Here is an 18,580-nt window from a genome sequence, read left to right as displayed (position 1 = left end):
TTCTTTTCTTTTCTTTTCTTTTCTTTTCTTTTCTTTTCTTTTCTTTTTCCCTCTTTATTTGGGAGGAATACAGAGTGATATAGTCAGGATGTCTTGTGCCGATTGTAAAAAAATCTGTGCAGTGCTTATTGAAAGTACCAGCTTTATTTCCAGTCAAGTGTAGAAATACATAGAATCCCTTCAGCCTTCCCACTCAGATAATTTTGCCATTGCTATTTCTTCCTCGTTCCTATCAAAGGGCCAAATTTTGCCTTCTCGTATCTATGTGGCTTGTGCTTTGAATTTAAAAGAAGCACATACATTTTTTGAGATGTTTTATCTACAGATAGTGAATGCTTTTGTGCAGGCCTTGCTTAGTGCTCCCTTAGATGGCTAACGTATGTGTTTTCTAGCTTGACTGAAGGAAGCAAAATTTTATTTCGCTCATTCATTTATTTATTTTAAGAAGACTCATTCACCATGAGATACTTTATGAATTAATCTGGAAGATCAGAGTCCCTGGACTGTCAATAACTTGTTTTAGACAAGTCATTAAATTTCAAAGTGTTCTATTTATCATGTTAACAAAAAATCAGTCAATTTCTGTGCTCCTTTCAGTTACAAATAGGTCAGAAGCTGCTTGATGCAAATTTTTGTCTATGGAACTTTCTATGATACTACTGTGATCTTTGCTAGAATTGCTTAATTTCACTAAAATGCAAATACGAATCTAAACTTTAAATATATATGTATTTGAATGCTTCAACATAATGATCCAGAACAATAAGCAAATAAAACAACCTATGATTTATCCATGTCTTGATTAATTTTAATCATAGCTATTTCTTAATTTAGACCTCTCCGATAATTAGGGTAAATTTTGCTTCTAATGATAACACAACTGCTTGCTTAGAGTGGGATTATGGTAATTATTAGAGTTGCAGAGAAATTTGTTCCATAAGCTCTTAGAGGGGTTAGTTATCTGACCAAAACCAAGATCAGTATGGTTGGTGCTAAATAAAGCAAATAGACTAAGGAATAAAAAAGATCTAATTGTGAATTTATGAATATCATTAAAAGCTTACATGGCTAGTTTAACTTGTGTTATGCATTGTTGGGGGAAGAAAGAGCATCTGCATTCATAAGACAAACAGAAATGAGAAGTGACCTTCAATTTTGTAAAGCCTTTATAAGGAAGTTGTTTTAATGGAATAAATGTGGCTAAGCCTCTGATATGGGTCTTTGGCAAACCATAAATGATGAGTAATTAGCTCTACTGTGTGGGGTTAATTAATAAGAGATAGCTTAAAAATAAGCAGAAAATATGTTTGTCCAATACACTAGTAATGTAAATTACGATGATAATAAATTGCTGGTATTTTTTTATCTCTTTGTAGAGGTTTATAAACGTCAGCCATTTCTTGTCTTCAGCACCCTTATGATGTGAATATAGCTACTTCTCTTTTGCAGGTGACACAAATGCATGTTTATCACCAAAGAGCTGGTAGAAGTGAAGGCAATATGCTGAGGGCAAAGGCAGGCATGACCAGAGTGTAAACGTGAGCAAATATCTCTTCCAGGCAGAATTTATATATAGGTAGATATGTCACTGTAAAGCTGTTGAGCCACAGTATTTCTTCATCAGCCTCTGGGAAAAAGCAGATGGGAAGGTGCTGTTTTGAGAGATCTTGCACCATCCGGTCCTCCCTGTGAAATCCCATAGGCTGCTCTTGCTTCTTCAGAAATGACCCATAGCTTAATATCTTCTCCATTACCAAGAGGAGATGCAACAGCAGAAGGGCTACTTCAGCTGTCACTTTACTGGCTAGATGATTCCCCACCATACAATTGAAAACCAAAATCTCATCCTTCCTCAGATTACCCTGTCAGGATGAGCGAAGTCAACAGCTTTGCTCATCCCTTCTGTCCTTTAAAGTGTCTGAATAAAAATCCTGAGAAATGGTGTACAGTACAGACTAACAGACAAGTTGGAGTTTTAGATGCACGTTCTTACTTCCCTTGCAGTTCAGCTCAGGTTCAACCTCACAGTTTTCACCCAATTCCTTACAATATTGCTAGAAACTCCTTGATGAGCAGGAAAACTAGGCCTACATTTACCTTCTCTTTCCTCATTCTATATTTGAGCCCAATAATTAGTGGAAGCTATAAAGTTGATTTTTATAAAAGCAATGTATCTTATAATTGCCTTAGTAGATGTTACTGATAATTTTAATAACATATTCTCGTCTTGAATTTCTTATGTCTCTAATATTTGAATAATAAATAATGACTGTATTGATTAAGCAATAATAAAAATGAAATAATCTTTCGCTTGATATTTTATCCGTGTAATTATATGACCACTAGTGACATGCCAGTTTTCTGTTTCCACACAAGTGTGCTTTAATTGTCAGGATTCTCAAAGAAATGTGTTGAAGGACACAATTAAAGACAACGTGCACAGTTAAATGCAAAAAAATGTTTGCTTGGGATGAGATAATCTACAAGAAAGTCAGGTCTTCGACTGGTACAAGCCGAAGTAGCTTCAGTGACTTTGTCTCTTGCTAACGTTGTTGAAAAATCTGGGCTATAAAAAGGATTTTGAAGTTCTGTTTACAGCCAAGCAGACCCTAATGAAATGCTGACATGTGTGAGATGGATTGATTGTCTGTTTTCTATCTACCCATCACAATTGAATCAGTGGTATAAATAAGTTACTCAGCATACAGTGTAAAAGAGATTATCTAATATACAGTAAGGGGAAAAAAAAACTAAAAGGGAAGAAAAGATGAACAATGCAATAAGCTCTGCTACCACATAGGCTGGTGTAACTCCATTATTCTGCCTGCATTTACGCTGCTGTTGTTCAGATCAGCATTCACCTCTTGTCTTAGAAATTGAATTTATCTCCCACAGCTTTTGTTTTTGCTCACATCCCAAGTTGCATGCTGCTATGCCACTTTTTTCTTTTAATAATTTGTTTTGTAATAATTCTTTGGAGGCATACCAACTGAAACAAGGAAGAGAGAATACAAAACTCGTAATTGAAGCATATTTTCCCCTTCACTTCAGAGATTTCCATGAGATTTGTATTACCACAAAATGTAATGCAGCCTAATTTCAATAACAATCCCTGTTTAATGAGAAAACTGGGGATTCTTCTTTGAAACAAGATTTCAGGAGCATTTTCACCTGTTATTTGTACTCTTTTGCTCTCACATTGTGGCACTTTTTGCTGAAAGCGGAGACAAGTTGAATATTTTTTTGGAGAGTGATCTTTACTTGCTTACTGACTTTATGAAACATTGTTGTCTTTAGTGCTTGCATTCGAAGTGAATCAAAAATTAGAGGAATAGTAATTATTTCAGGTACTACACAGCAATGCAGCTCTGGGAAACTCTTCCATGAATGGGGAAGAGGGACAGTTCTTTTTGTGTGTTTTGTGTGTGTTTTATTTTTAATGAAATATTTACAATTAATTACCTTTTAAAAACTGTCTTTAATTAGATGTTTGCCTAACTACTGTGAACATGGAGGAAAATGTTCTCAGTCCTGGACCACCTTTTACTGCGACTGTAATGACACGAGTTATATGGGGGCAACCTGTCATAACTGTAAGTAAACCCACGTGTTCAATGTTTTCTACTATGGCTGGTATCTCAAAGTGAGTGTAAGTCAGAGAGGAGTTTTATGAAAGATAATCATATATCATAGGATGCTATATGCTGTGACATAGCTATACCAGGTCAAGAATTGGTCTAGGAGTACCCACAGAAATCCACTTGTACATATGTTTATTTATGGACAAATATTTTGGAGAAAACAAAACCTAATTATTTTAACTGTTTTCCACATTCTTTCCTACTTTGTACATTGATTTGGGAAATCTTGCATTCATTTATATTATATATGCATCACTGGCATGTTGGTCATTAGATTTTCTCACTGGGTGACGTATGAGGGGAAATGGCCTCAAGTTGCTCCAGGGAAGGTGTTTAGGTTGGATATCAAGAAAAACTTTACAGAAAGGGTTGTTAAGCATTGGGATAGGCATCCAAGGGAGGTGGTTGAGTCACCATCCCCGGATGTGTTTAAAAACCCTTTGGATGTGGTGCTTAGGGACATTATTTAGCAGAGTCTTGTTAGATTTAGGGTAGTGTGGTTAAGTTGTGGTTGAATTTGATGATCTTGAGGGCCTTTTCCAGCCTGAGCAATTATGTGACTATGTTTCATTGAATTTAGCTAGGCTAAGATGGGTGATGTTAATCTCTTGTTGGGATTTTAAGTTAATTTTGGCACCAGTAATGAATATCTGATATAAAAATTATTCGCTTTTTGTTAGTCTGTCTTCTATTGTTATTCTGCACCAAACGTGTAGGCCAGTAGAGGGTACATGTGCCATCTTTCTTACATGTTATCTTGAAGCTCAGATTGCAAGCATTTTGGTGAATGATTTAGATTGCTGCTATTAGGAAGGATACAGGATCTGAAATGCTGGCAGTACATGAAGCATGCAGCTACTGAAATCCATGGCAGTGAGTATTAAGGTGATTGAAAAACTTTAAGAAATGTACCAAATGCAGCACACTGGTAATTCTAACAAAACAGAAAGGAGAAAATGGAATAACATCAGTTCATAAAGCTAACTAAAAGAAAAAAGCAGCAACAACAACAAAAAGCCAAAATGAATGCAAAACTGGAGAAAAAAGGGTGTTCTAAGTTCTACAGTTCTAAGAATACAGCTGTAATCTCTCCAGGTGTTTGCTGAACACTCAGGGGGCAGACAGGGTAAGACTGATAAGAGATTAATTTTTCTGTTAAGATAAAAAGTAGTGGAGGAGATATTCAGTGGTATGAAGCTGAGAATATTGGCAACTGTACTCTAATTCAGGAGATCCTAATTATTTGCTAATTAATAATGACATCATTTGTGGTGTGGAGTCTGTAGTAAATGGAAGAGGTAGTTGAGAGGTCTATTTATAGATTTGCCTTCCAAGCTGAGAGCACCTGACCACTACATTGTAAGTACAAAGCAAGCTAAGCAGTACAAAAATCATCTGGATTATACCAAGTCAGATTGAAGGATGTGAAGAAAAATGAGTTTATAGTTTGGAAAAGAGGAATTACTGTGTGCCCAATGTTTCTGTTGTTCCAAAAAGCATGTGAGATCACTGTGGCTTGTGTCTGAAGGAGGAGACCATATTTATTGCTCAGGGCTGGTTCTTGGCTAGTTTTCCATACAAACATTCATATAGAGTTAGTAAAGCCTCTTCTGTGAACTCATGTATTTGCTGTCCCTCAGCTCTAAAGGCACATAGAGACCTGCAGTTATTTAAGGTTTACTGATGTAAAAACTGCTCTGAAAAGTTTCTTGAGAAGATCTATGTTAAGATTTTACAGCAGATCAAGCTGTGCACACGTGATATACAGCTATTCAGCTGCTGAGCTTATTTACAACCATCTTAACAACTAATTTGATTCCAGCTGGATTGTGGAGCCAGCGGTCCTGTAAGCCAAGCAACACTGATAAACAGCAACATTAAACCAGAGGAATGCATTCATCTGCTTGAGATGTCTGATGAAATCATTTCAAAGCCAGTGGGCAAATGTTGTCTGCTGATAAGGCACCTACAGAACAAGAGACGTTATCGCTTTCAGCTGATAGTGGTTGACATACAGGAGCAGCTTGTAGCAGGGTGGATGAAAGTCTCAGATCTGATCACTATACCAGTACTATACCAGAATATCCTCACTATATAGGCAACTCCTCCAATCATGTTATTCAGTGTAGTTCTGTCAAAAGCAAGCATCTAATTTCTCAAGTTGTGAAACATTATCTCAACAGGTTTTGATTTTTACTACAACATGAAAGCTAACAGGCCTGAAATTGAACTAGAAACATTTTATTTATTTACTTATTTGTACAAAACTGCCCTTCAGACATAAGTTTGCACAGAAACAGTGGAAAGATTTAAATGACAATCTGCTGCAAATCAAAATTAGTGTGAGTAGTATCATTGTCAGCTGTATTTCCTCTCTTCTAGAGTTGCATCAGTGTGATTTTTTTATTTTTTTTTTTTTTACCTTTCACTGATATGAGAAGGCAAGCCTGTAAGAAGTTTGTCTTGGTTTCAGGAAGAACTGTATCATGCATATTTACAAATCAGAATTAAATGATTTATGTTTTATCAGCTCTGACTGGGGGATCTTACCATTTAAGAAGGGATATCTGAAGATATATTGACCCTGACTGTATGCGTTCATTTGTAAAATTGTGAGTGATATATTCCATGTTCAATAATTAAGCAATCTCAGTGGTTTCTTCCAAGAATTCATGGGATGCACTGGATCCCACTGTGAGGAACAGCTGATAGTATAGATTATCCCTGCTCCAAAGAGTTTTTCCTTTATGTTTTTGAGGGCAGAAAACATCCTAATGCATAGGATGGAGTATCAGAAAGTCTTCATCAGCATCACGTGCAGTGATTTTAGTCTACCAGGTACATAATTATTATGATGCTTCCTTGTAGGCAGAAAGTAATAAGGTATATTAAAAAGAGGAAGAAATGGAATGCTCACAGACATGAAGGACTTATGTGGGAGAAAGCAATAATGTACTTGTTTGAAAAATATAAGGCTGTGGCCAGAGTAGTCTTGACATTTTTGACAGGGCAAATGCCAAAGTCCTGACAGGTAGACTGGTTGGTAATATGCTGTGAAAAGCAAGGATAAATAGTTTGCCTTTGACACAACAGAAGGAAAATATACAGTGGCAGGACAGAACAATAAGTTGATAGAAGACACAACTGGGACAATGTTTGCATGACCATGGCAGATAAATGGGACAAGATTGTGTCTGCCATGACTCGAAATGGGTATAGCTGAAATTCAAGATGTGTGGATGAAGAGCAGAAGCACACATTTCAAAATAAATATAAAGAACTAGGTGACCTGCGCATATAATCCTTCCAGATATAGTCTTTCCAGCAGCGATTCGTGTGCTTCAAACCTCAGGCATCCTCCTGCTCATTCAAAATCCCTTTTGATTCTGATAGATTTATCAGAATCAGTTACAGAAGGTATGGCAATCTACCTTATCCAGATAAGGGGCCACCAACAAAAGGGTGTAGGGTCATGTACCTTTAAATAGATATTCCACAGCAGACAGGTTTCACCTTGAAGTCTCATTTAGTCCTGCTTCTCCTCTTCTCTTGTCTGAACTTAACTGTCTATACAAATAACAAATCCTTTAGTGTTTTTTGGATTTCTGTGACATATAGGAGGAGAGTGAAGGCAGGTTGTTTGCTTGTGCAGCTTGTTGCCCGATGCATAAGCCCATTTCTCTTAGCAACCACTAATTCTCCTTCACACATCTCCACGTGGAATATTTACTAACACCTTCCAAGTCTTCCCGTCACCCCAGTGGAGGAAGAGGATTTGAACTTACCTTTCATCCTTCCAGCTTCCAATGGAATTCATGTCTCCTTGCCAGCTTGTCACAGCACAGGTTAGCAATGATGTGGACATGCAGTACAGTGGGAAATAAGGAACTTGTGCTGACTATCCCCAGATACTCATTTCACTGCCTAGTTTAAGGAGATAAGTCAGGGAATAAACCCGTGTGACATGCTCATCTATGAATTTCACTGTGCTTTGATTTCTCTTCCTCTGTTGGGAATAACATCCAATCTGCAGGTATACTGGAAGGTGCATAATCCATATGTTATAAAGAAATGATACGGTTTATTTCTCCTGAAACTACTGTTTGCTTTCTGCTTCTTGAGCTGATCCAGACTTAAGACAGTGCTTTCAGCATGCAGTCTTTGTTTCAAGCCTGTAAAATGCCTGTTTTTGATTTCTGGTTAATCTTTTAAATGTGCTTCACCCAGCTTGTATTTACATAGGTTAGGAGTTTAGCTGGGTCAAAAGCTTAATTAAATATGCTTTCCCAGTTTTTCTGTGTGATGTGTAGCCTACTGATCTGTCAGCTGCTGCACTTCATTGCTACATGTGTGAAACATGGCAGAGTATATGGTAATGTAATCTTTGTTTTCTGTTTTTCTATTTTAGATAGAAACACTGATTCTAGTGAACAGTGTAGGAAAAAGGTCTGGGCAGGGTTCAGCTCATTTAGTTTTCACTCTCAGGTGAACAACTTTGTGACATCTAATCTAAGTAAGTGATCTCACCTCTGCAACAGAGTGAGCTATTTTGTGAAGTTAATTGCATTGTATGTCAGGGTGTCCATGGCAGGAACCACCTCTGCAATGTGCCAGTTTGTCTATTGGCTCCAGTTGCAGGCTGTCCTACCTTAGGCAAACAGTAGGCACTGGATCAGAGTTATAGGTGTATATATACAGAGAGAAAAGAACAGAGAGAGGAATTGTAGGTGTATAGATAATGTTTAAATTGAAAGGTCACAGTTTAAAACCTGAACAGTCATCTCTTTCATGCTGTTAAATCTGCTTGTAATTACCATGTGGCAGAGAAAGCAATAGACCACTCTAAAATAGCCCTGAGATACAGACTGTTATCATTTTATTGCAAGGTAATGATTGGTAATTTCCTCTTTCGGTGACTTATGTTACTCCTTTACAAAGCTTCATCTTCCCCTTCTGTATTTCTGTTATTTTTATGTATGACAGTTTTCAAGATGACCTTTAGTCTTTTTTTATTCCAAAGAATACTGAACACTGATATAAAGGATGATAAGAAATATAGAATAATGGTTTTATTCTTCATGTTCTGGGGATGACAACGTGTCCCAAAGCTTTGCAAGGTGATAATTAACAAAATATAATTTAATTCTGGATGTGTGCTTTGGTGTGTGATCTATCTTGCACATACAGGCATGTGTCTTACTGGCCTAGGTAATTGCTGGAGGAAAGATCCATCTAATAATGGAAATGTCATAAAGTCGCTGAACATGACAAACTTAACATGACTTCAGGCTTTGAAAATGTATTTTTTAATACTAATATACTTACTGAATATGTAATTTTCATCTGAAGAACTTAATATAACTTCAGCCAGATCCTTAGAAGCCCTGGAATTGCATCTTAAAGAGCCAGCCATGGATTTCATAATTCTCCTGTGTTTCAAAGCAGGGAGATGTTTACGCAGTTCACTGGCTTGGCAGTCAAAGTTCAGAGAGCTTCAATCTGCCAGATGTCTAATGGTGAATCTGGTCATGTAATTTATATGTCCTGAGGAGCCAATTCTCCTGTTTGTCCTGTTGGATATTCTGATATATTTTTCCATGTGTATTTAAAAACATTTCTATTCTTTAACTTAAAAAAAAAAAAAAAAAAAAAAAAAAGTTTAATATTTAGTATTCATATCAAAGGCTTTGGTGCAGTACTTGATATTCCTGCATATTTTTGTTCACATCATGGTTCTGACATATGAATTTTCATTGTTTATTTTGTAATAAGATACTGTCTTATTATTGTTCTCCCCTCATTTTGTGTGAGTTGTACGTCTGTGTTTCTCAGTAGTGTTTGTTTAAAAAAACAAAATTTTCTCTTGCCTGACTTTTTCTTGTATATAATGTAGAAACTTTGGGCTGTGACTGCAGATCAGAATATGTGGGAGACTGAGTTAGTACCATTTGAAGGCTGCCTTTGTCAGTCACAGCTATGACCCTACGAATGCCAGTACTTTAAGAGTAAGGCTGAAATGCTATGCTTGGTGTCCTGCAAGTTGTCAATTTTTACCTGCCCTCCAGCATTACTCTTAACAACGTAGATCTCCCTGACTGCACTCTCAGCGCAGCAAGACATGCAGGTCACCCTGCATCAGCTACAGGCTGTGGAGGGCAAGGGTCTGACACAGCTGCCTTCAAGCCTCAGTAGGGAAGCAACAGGATGGGCTTACCTGGCCTTTCCCTATCCAAGGCCAGGGACAGCCATCATTTGAATTGTAGGAAATGGTGTAATTCCATATTGAATGGAAGGTTCCCTTCCCAACATCCTTTTAGGTGACATTGTGGTAGAAGTCTTTTTAAAGCTATCTTTATTTATCAGGTGAGTAAATACACATTTTTAAAAGGTAAAATAAGTCATCTGTCATCTGTATACATCGGAGTGGGGACTGTATTATTAGTCTGTCAATAGCGGGGCTGTTGAAATCCAGTTTTGGAGAGTATAAATTTCATTTTCTGGCATTTAACAAGGCAATTGTAGTATAGGGGTAACAATAACAACCATTCCCAGAATTCATAGCTTGTGTAAATCCTTCTGCTGTAGAAAAGAGATTAGAAGAAATCTACGATTGCACACCACTTAGTTGATTTGTTATTTAGAAAAATCTGTGACTGAATGCTCATTATTCTGAGCATGCAAGAGCTAATTTGTCAGGCTGGAGGCGTATAAGTAGAGGGTGAAATAGCCATCTCCAATCTGTCTCCCAGGAGTTCTGAGAATTTTGTTGTGAATGCTCAATTCAGTTTGTGGTATTTGTGCTTATCAGCTTATCCAAGATCAGGTCATGGATGGTTGCATATGCAAAGAGGATCCCCAGATCTTTCTGGACTTTCTGGTCTTATCAGAATATTTTTTTTTTGCACCTGAGGCTGCATTGTAATAATGGTTATTATTCTAAGAGTTATTTTTACTTTTTGCATTGAAGGTTCAAAGTATTATGAAGTAAATAAATGAGTCTCAAATGATCCACCAGCATGTATTCTGCCTACAGTATTCCATGACTGTGCAATTGTTAGGTGTGGTAAAAGCAACATACATCTCTGCAGTATTCTATCTGGGGACTGAATGATGTTAGCTTATGCCAGTGACATCAAGAAATAATGTTCTTTAGGCATATTTAACTTATTATAGCACCATAAAATGTAATCTCCCTTTGAGTAATTGAAAATTATCAGCTGCTTTTATTAGATTATGAGAATTCTATCTAGAAATAGCAATATCACTTCCCATTTTGGTAGTCATAACTAATGCAACCCAAAGTTAAGATAAAAAAGAATTGGTTGTGATTTGCATTTTACAGTTTTGGTTTTATCTTTATTGGTAACATACGTGTGGGTGAAGGAGAGAGAATAATCTTGCCCAGTCTCTCAAGGTAAAACTGAAGTCCAAGTGTAGCTTCAACCTTTGTAATGGGCCCAGCGCCCAGGGAGTGGGTCTAATGGGTGAATAATAGGTTAATTCTTTCACTGAAGAGACTTCAAACATGTTGCTCCCTAAGGGTCATTTGCCGAAGATCAATTAGTTGCACCAGAAACAGACTTATCTCTTGCCAGGATAGAGTCAGGAATGGAAAATGAGGTGAAAGTGGTCTGGAAGAGAGGTTTTGTAAATTAGGAACACAGGGCAGAGGAAACAGTGTTGTTAAGTACTAAGGAATTATATTAAAGAGTTACATGCAAGGAGTTCAGTAATGAAACAGCAAATGTGTGCTTAGTGAAGACTAACTTGACGGCAGACAAACTGTTAAGGGCAAAAAGAGATTGGGATCCAGTGTCAGTACAGTAACAGGTTGTCAGAACAGAACTGGATAGAAACATCTTTTATTGGAAACAATTGAGAAGCTTGACCTTGCAAATATTTGTGCTCAGATAGCACAAGTGTCTCCTGTTAGTGCAGCACAGTGGGAATACAATCTCTTCTAGTTTAAGGACAATAATTAGAACAGCTGGATTAACAGGTTTCAAATACTTTAGAGTGAACGCTGACAAAATTGCTTGCACTTAAAACCATTCAAGCTCTCGCAGCATATTGAATTAAGCCTGGAGTTTCAACTGCAGAGCTGAGCTAAGAAGGACATAACTTTTCGGGGGGCAGAGAGTTCACGAGTGTGCTGACCATAAAGGCACTTGATGCAGCAGTTAGAAAATGAGTTCTGTAGATAATTTTACTCAAAAGTTTGAAGTTGATTGTTAAATAGGCATTCAAATCCTTTTTGGCTTTGAAGTCTTGAATCATGAATCTATGTCTTGGATGTTGATTAATCAAAGCATGTTTAGAGTTTTGCTAGCAGCCTTCCATAGGGAGGCTACGTATGTAGTGTATGTAGAGTCTTGGAGAAAAAATTACGGGATGCATACATCTCAGTATCAGACCGTATTTTTTATTTTTGATCTCATGAATCTTCATATCTCTGGAGAAACCATCTAGAGTTGAGTGTTGTTGCTCTGGCTGAAAAAAAATATGTTTTTTCTTTATAAATGCTGAACAAAATTTCATATACCATTTCTTAAACACTCGGGAAGATGAAAAGTGAGAATGAAAGGAAAAGATAGCTATTATGATTGGTGAACATCAAAATTAATACTTGGATGAAATGAGGAGTTGTTGGACTGAAAAGCTAGCGTCATTTGAGATACTTAAGACTGCAATCTATCTCTGAAAATATGGATGTGGAGGTGGATCATTTTGAACTCTGTCAATACTGTGTGTATCTGCACAGGATCAGCACAGCTTGTACTGGCAAGTAGACAAGAGCACATATAGCACTTAGGGAAGCAGCTCTTGATATGAAGGATGAGGCTCTCAGGCTGCATTAGTTTAAGTAGCCAGATCTGTGAGGATTTTAGATTTCTCTGTAAAATACAGCAGTAGCCCTTAAAAATTTCCATAGAGTACTGTCCTATGTGAGCTGCAAAAATGTGACTAAGTAAAACACATTTCTAATCTCCAAATTCTCGTAGTAAATTCGGTTCTAATATTAAATACTCCTACCTGCCATATCTGACTGTATTATTCAAACCATACGTGCAGAGGGACAGCACAAGTTATTGTGTGTTGCTGGCAGCTCTTTCCAGTGACCACTAGAATAATGCAACTCCTTGAAGCAGACAATTTCACATCCACTGCCTGCAGAAACTCTGTGGTAGGGATTGCAGTGCTGTTGCTCCATGGCCACACATCTTGCTTCTAAAAGTGCCTGAAGATATGCAGCAGGGGCTGAAAATCACAAATTACAATTTTCTGTGGTTGGGACTCAGTGTAGCAAATGTCTTTGGGAAGTTGTCTTTTTGTCTTCAGTGGTTGATACCAATCAAAAGCGGTCCAAAAAAAAAAAAAAAAAAAAAAAAGTGTGGGACTAGAAAAAGAACACTGATTTTGTTTCTTTGAGACAAATGGCATCTTATTGGTTTCATTTTTGAAAAAGGATTTCAAGAAGTGCACAATTAAACATTTTAATGAGTAAATGAGTTCTCAATGAGCATTCATTTTTTTTAGTCCCATTTTGGTAAACATTTTGAAGTTTGTAAACAAACTTGAAAGCGTGAACATGAACACTATTAAAAATGCTTCAGAAAAAAAGGAATAGCTTTTAATTTAAAATTTAAAATAATGCTTGAAAATTGTTGCCAAGTTCTATTCAGAATGAACTGAGATGAAATGCTCTCCTTTATTAAGAAAGGTGTAATTAATGTACATGTTGTTTGACATTAAAATGTACGCGTTCTTTCAATACTTCCGTAATTACAATTGTTGCTTGCTTTTTAAAAGTTAGGCCCTGTAATGTGCATAAATGAGTGGTGACTCTTTAATGACAATTACAGTAATGATTTCCTGTTCCCAAGATAACAAACATCTTCATCACATCAAAGAACTTTGGCACAAAGTGAAACATAAATCTGAAGGCAATTCTCTAAACTAAGGCTCTGGGATCTTAATAGTCACAGTTGACTGTCTGTCAACGGTTTATGGGCTGGTCTGGCCCAGTTCTGTGACCAGCAGGGCGGAGGAATCTGCGGATCCGAGCCTCTGGGAAAGGGGAAACAGGGGACCCCAGAATACTTGAAAACAACAGCACTGATCTGAGGTGGAACAAATGATTTTGCTAAATATAGTATTAGTAAGATACAATGAGAGAGAGAGAGAGAGAGTCTGTTTGAATTGTATAGACCTCACCACAATGCTGGGGTAAGAAGTGCAGTCCAGTTGAGTGACTGAAGTACAGATGGAGAAGTGCAGATGGCGAAGCGCAGACAGCGAAGAGCAGGAGAAGAAGCAGGATCAGGTGACCTTGCTTGGAGTTATATCCCCTTGCTGACCGCAAAGTCTCCTGGGGAAATGTAGTTCTTCTCCAACGGACGAACATTCGGCAGATATCAAACCCCACCCCCAGTGCATTACATGATGTTATGGTGTGGAATACTGATGACCAAAAATCATGAAACCATGACATTGTCTGGTTTTCACTTTTGTGTGACATTTCTGATTGCAAGACGTGGCAAATGACTACGAAGAGATCTTGTATTTCATTGAACCATAAGATGGCTTCATGTTGTTGTCAATGGAGTAATAAGGCTTTTTCAGCAAATGGAATTCTGTAACTTTATTCTCAAGCAATCAACTCAGCCTGCAAAAATGATGAGGAGAACATGGAATGGATGGTGCACATGAAATGTCTGAGAGGGGATCTGCCAATGACTGAAAATATCATTCAAATATCATTTTCTCCTATATAGCATAAAATAGGAAGGGGAAAAAAAGACCTGAAAGCAATGGCCCATCTGGTTTAGAAGTGTAGTACCAATTGCCTAAGATACAAAACTTGAGATGTGCAGCCACAGAATGATCTGTGCAATAAAACAATTATTCTTTAACTCATGATAATTAGAATATGCTTTATGTGCCATAACTTGAGGTTTTTAGCTTTTTCAAACTTCTACTGCTGTTCCCTAATATCTGCTGTTAGAATACTCATTTAACCAAAGGAAAAACATAGCAGAATAATTTTCTTCTGACAAACATAACAAGCTTCACAGAAGCTTGCACATCCTTCCTGACTTATGCCCCTTGAGCACCTCTAGTCTGAATTCTTGTTCTATTCAGCCTTTTCTCCCTACTCTCCCCAAAAAAGAAGATGCAGTGACAAAGAGGCTATCTAAAGTAAATAGATCATCTCTGTTTGTGTCTGTCCATATTATTAATGGTTGAATCTTCACATCTTTCCTTACTAATTAAAAAAAAAAAAAAAGAAAACATGTAGGCTCCAGCCAACATGACAGTCAAAAACCAGGAAAACACGAAGGAATAAAAAGTTTATGATGAAGAATGAGTTTCTACCTGTGACAGTTTACTGACAGCATATTCTTTTTATCTATCTGCTCCTTGCACTATTCTTTATCTTCAAAAATACTCACCAAACAATTCAGGGGAGGCAGTTGGCATGGTTCCTAATGAAACAAGATAAAGTATTCTGTAATGATGATGACAGCAAATTTACTAAATGTACTGCAGCTTGTGAACTCTGCAAATTGATCAAACCAAGATTCCTCGATTGCTTACTTTGACTGTTACACTTTCTCTCCTGACCCTCTGTAGCCCAGTTGCTTTTCTCAGCACTTTGGCAACTTATGGACTCCCTGTTTCCTCCTCTAGTTATGAATACTGGAAGAAATGAAGGCCCAGCTGGATGTGGCCCTTGGCAGCCTGGTCTGGTGGTTAGTGACCCTGCACATAGCAGGGGGGTTGAAACTAGATGATCATTGTGGTCCTTTTCAATCCAGGCCATTCTATGATTGCTTGCATCGGCCTAATGACCTTGAAGAAGGAGCTGTCTTAATTAACTTCTTGATAGAATGGATACTAATTGAAGAACTATCCTACCAGATGCTGAGTACCCTAAGCATTTTTGTAACTCTGGGAAGTGTAGTACTGTGCTTATTTAGCACTCCTGCCTGCAAAAGATTTTTTGTTGGAAATGTACAGGACAAAAAACGTATTTCAGCCAGTGGTACAACTCATTGTTTTGGAGAGACTGTTACTTCATAGTGATGTGATCCCTTAGAATTGTGGTTCTGTTTTGTTGGCAGAAGCAAAGAAATTTCCAAATTTTGTTAAAATCTTAGTGATGATTTTCTATTGCAGAGATTTCTTCATACTGAGAAAAATGAGTCAGTAGTCAAACTAGTCTGCTTCAGGTTGGCCATTCAAGTCTTTCTGAAACTTGCTTCATTGGGGAAACTTCCTCTAGGGAAACTGGGGGAAAGAGGGATGCCAGTTTTTGTGCATGCGCAACATTGGAAATGAGGAATTATTCTTGCCTTGTGCAGAGCGATTGCTGCCTTCTACAGGAGAGGCTTAGATGGCATTTAAAAAGCGGTGAAGATATGCTCTGCCTATGCTCAGTCTGCAAATCTTCTGATCCTTCCAGATGAAAGATACCGGGAATTTTGCAGTAGTATTTACGACCTCAACTCAGCAAACATTATGTATATCAATTTTAAGTGTAGTGCTCTGATGCCTGAAGAATTGAAGGGGCTTGCGAAAAAATTTACACGTGTCTTACAAATGGCCTATTCATAAGTTCCCCTGGGTATGTTTCAGTCTGTGTAACTCATGTATTTGCTGTACGATGATGTGTGAATGTGCAAATAGTGGTTAAAATGCGCTCATAAAATTAAGGGGTAAAGAAAAAGATAGTTTTGACCTTGTAACAACTAAAAATGATGTCCAAATATATTGCTGTGTGTTTTGCTAATGGTAGCTCTCAGAAGCTTACCAAGAGAGCATTTGCTTACATTTCTGTTACTGTCAACCAAGTAACTGTCTCAAAGAAAGAAGAAGGAAGGTTCTGATCCATGTGTTAAGTCAGTCTGACTTTTATTTGTTAACAGATAGCTGAAAAATTGTAAGCTTGTTTTTACTAATGATGTGGGTTCTTATAGGCAATATCCTCCAGAAGAAAAATATTGATAAGCAGAAAGGAAGAGCTGGTTGTGTGAAAATAGGACTAAAGCATAAAGATGTCTCCCTGGATGGAGGACATACCTGAGCTCAAGCTTTTCTGCTAGGCGAAATAGCTTATTTTCATTTGGAGTAGTAGAAGTGACAGGAAAGCTGAGAACTAAAATTGTCTTTTATCTTGACAAGACTTAAGTACTTGTCCAAGTAATAAATAATGTATATGCATGTGTTTGTATATGTGCATCTGAAATATCATTATGTGGATGTGTGTGTATATCACTCCCCTATTGAATGGGAACACCTTTGAACATTCTTATTTCCTTAGGTTTTCACATACTTTAGAATAAGAACAACATTCATACTTATTAAAGCAGCGCCTACTCAAGTTCATGAAGGCAGTTACCTTCATGCCTGAATTTGAGCACAAACTCAGGACCAAATGCAGTAAATTTTCACAGGCAGCAGTGAATCAAAAGGTTTTATTCCAGCAGTGTTTCAAGAAATGCTGTTATCTATAAAAGGTTTTCCCTCTGTTTATGTGAAACATTTTCTGTATCTCTTTTTAAGCCATCTATGAACAATCATGTGAGGCTTACCGGCACCAAGGGAAGACGTCAGATTTCTTCTACATTGACTCTGATGGAAGTGGACCACTTGGACCGCTTCGGGTTTTTTGCAATATAACAGGTAACATGTTTAACATGTAATGTTAAAGACTTAACTCTGCACTTGGTGCTTTATGCGGGCTCTAATGTTATTGTCATGTCTGTCATTGTGCTTATGAAGAAGATGCCAGAACCATTATTCCTTCAGTAGTGGAAAAAACAGAGAATTGGTAGTAACTGAGGTTTGGTTTTGGAGTGTTTCCTTAAATAGGATCCAAGCAAAATTGATTTCTAAAACTTAAGCTTAAAGGGTTCACTTCCTCCTGTTATTACTAAATGATATTAACAATGGTATTTGCACCTTGTAAAGGGCACAGCATAATATCATAACTTTTAGTGAGATGTCTGTGGTTTTTACTAAAGATCTGGAGACTTAGAATTCAAGCTTTCTTCAGCAACTGAGTAGGTCTTTTGCTTTAGTAAAACACTACATGTGGAATTCAAATCAAATCCTGCAGAAATAAATCCGTTACATGGAATCTGGACCATTCACTTTCCAGACCAGCATACAGCTTCCACTAAAAGCAGAGGGTCTACTTGTGCCAGAGTCTTGAAATAGAACTGTGCCTTTGTAAATGGGGCGATAGAGAGAAGCACAACAATAAACAGGTTTTGTTTAAATAAAAGGAAATTGTTATTTCTCATAGTAGCCTGAGATCATTGTCGAGACATGGCAGAAAAAGAGCTGCCTGTGGTCTCTCCAGATATTTAGCTGGCACTACATGTATCAGAACAGGAGGTTCACAGAAACACAAAGCGGATCTTTGTTCACAATTAGAGAATGAAAGTCCTTGCCTTATAAACTGGTGATGATTTTAAGATCCTTGTAGTGAGCTGGCTGTTGATTTTTCCGGTCTAGCCCTAACAGGAATTCTTTCCCTCACGTGAGTGTGCTGCTTTTGGTGTTTAACAGTGTCACGGAGTTAACTAGATCAATCTATGCCCATGACAGGAGGACAGTAGGCCCCTGCCACCCCCCCTAGCCCCACAAAGTTTGGGAAGGAAGGAAAGAAAAACAGCGGCAACGATCTATGGAGGAAAACTTATTTTACTAACTATGATATCGGAATGTAAGATAATGCAATGTAATACAATCTAATTGAAATTGAGACTAATAAATCAAATAAGATAGGAGAGAGAGCCTGAGACCGAGTCAAACCTGAAAAGCTTGGAACGGCTTGGAGGAAAGCACCCTCCAGCACCCATTGCAAGGCAGTAAGAGACTGCCCCATCCAGAAGGGCCAGATCCCATGACTTCTGTGATATATAGGGTTA

At 37.6% G+C, this 18,580-nt stretch overlaps 1 protein-coding gene across 1 annotated transcript in view; it reads left to right on the top strand.

Moving 5' to 3' along the window:
* The window catches only part of CNTNAP5 (contactin associated protein family member 5), a 201,282-nt gene that overhangs the window by 93,644 nt on the left and 89,058 nt on the right, over positions 1-18,580 (top strand). The window contains exons 11-12 of the mRNA XM_042827016.1: positions 3,487-3,593; positions 17,208-17,327. Of these exons, the coding sequence (XP_042682950.1) occupies positions 3,487-3,593; positions 17,208-17,327 (227 nt within the window). The remainder of the gene's footprint in view (positions 1-3,486; positions 3,594-17,207; positions 17,328-18,580) is intronic.

The sequence above is a fragment of the Centrocercus urophasianus genome, unplaced genomic scaffold (assembly GCF_019232065.1).
Source record: "Centrocercus urophasianus isolate 14NV4802_14NV808 unplaced genomic scaffold, USGS_Curo_1.0 seq_28, whole genome shotgun sequence".
NCBI lineage: Eukaryota > Metazoa > Chordata > Aves > Galliformes > Phasianidae > Centrocercus > Centrocercus urophasianus.
This window is presented reverse-complemented; position numbering and strand designations above follow the sequence as displayed.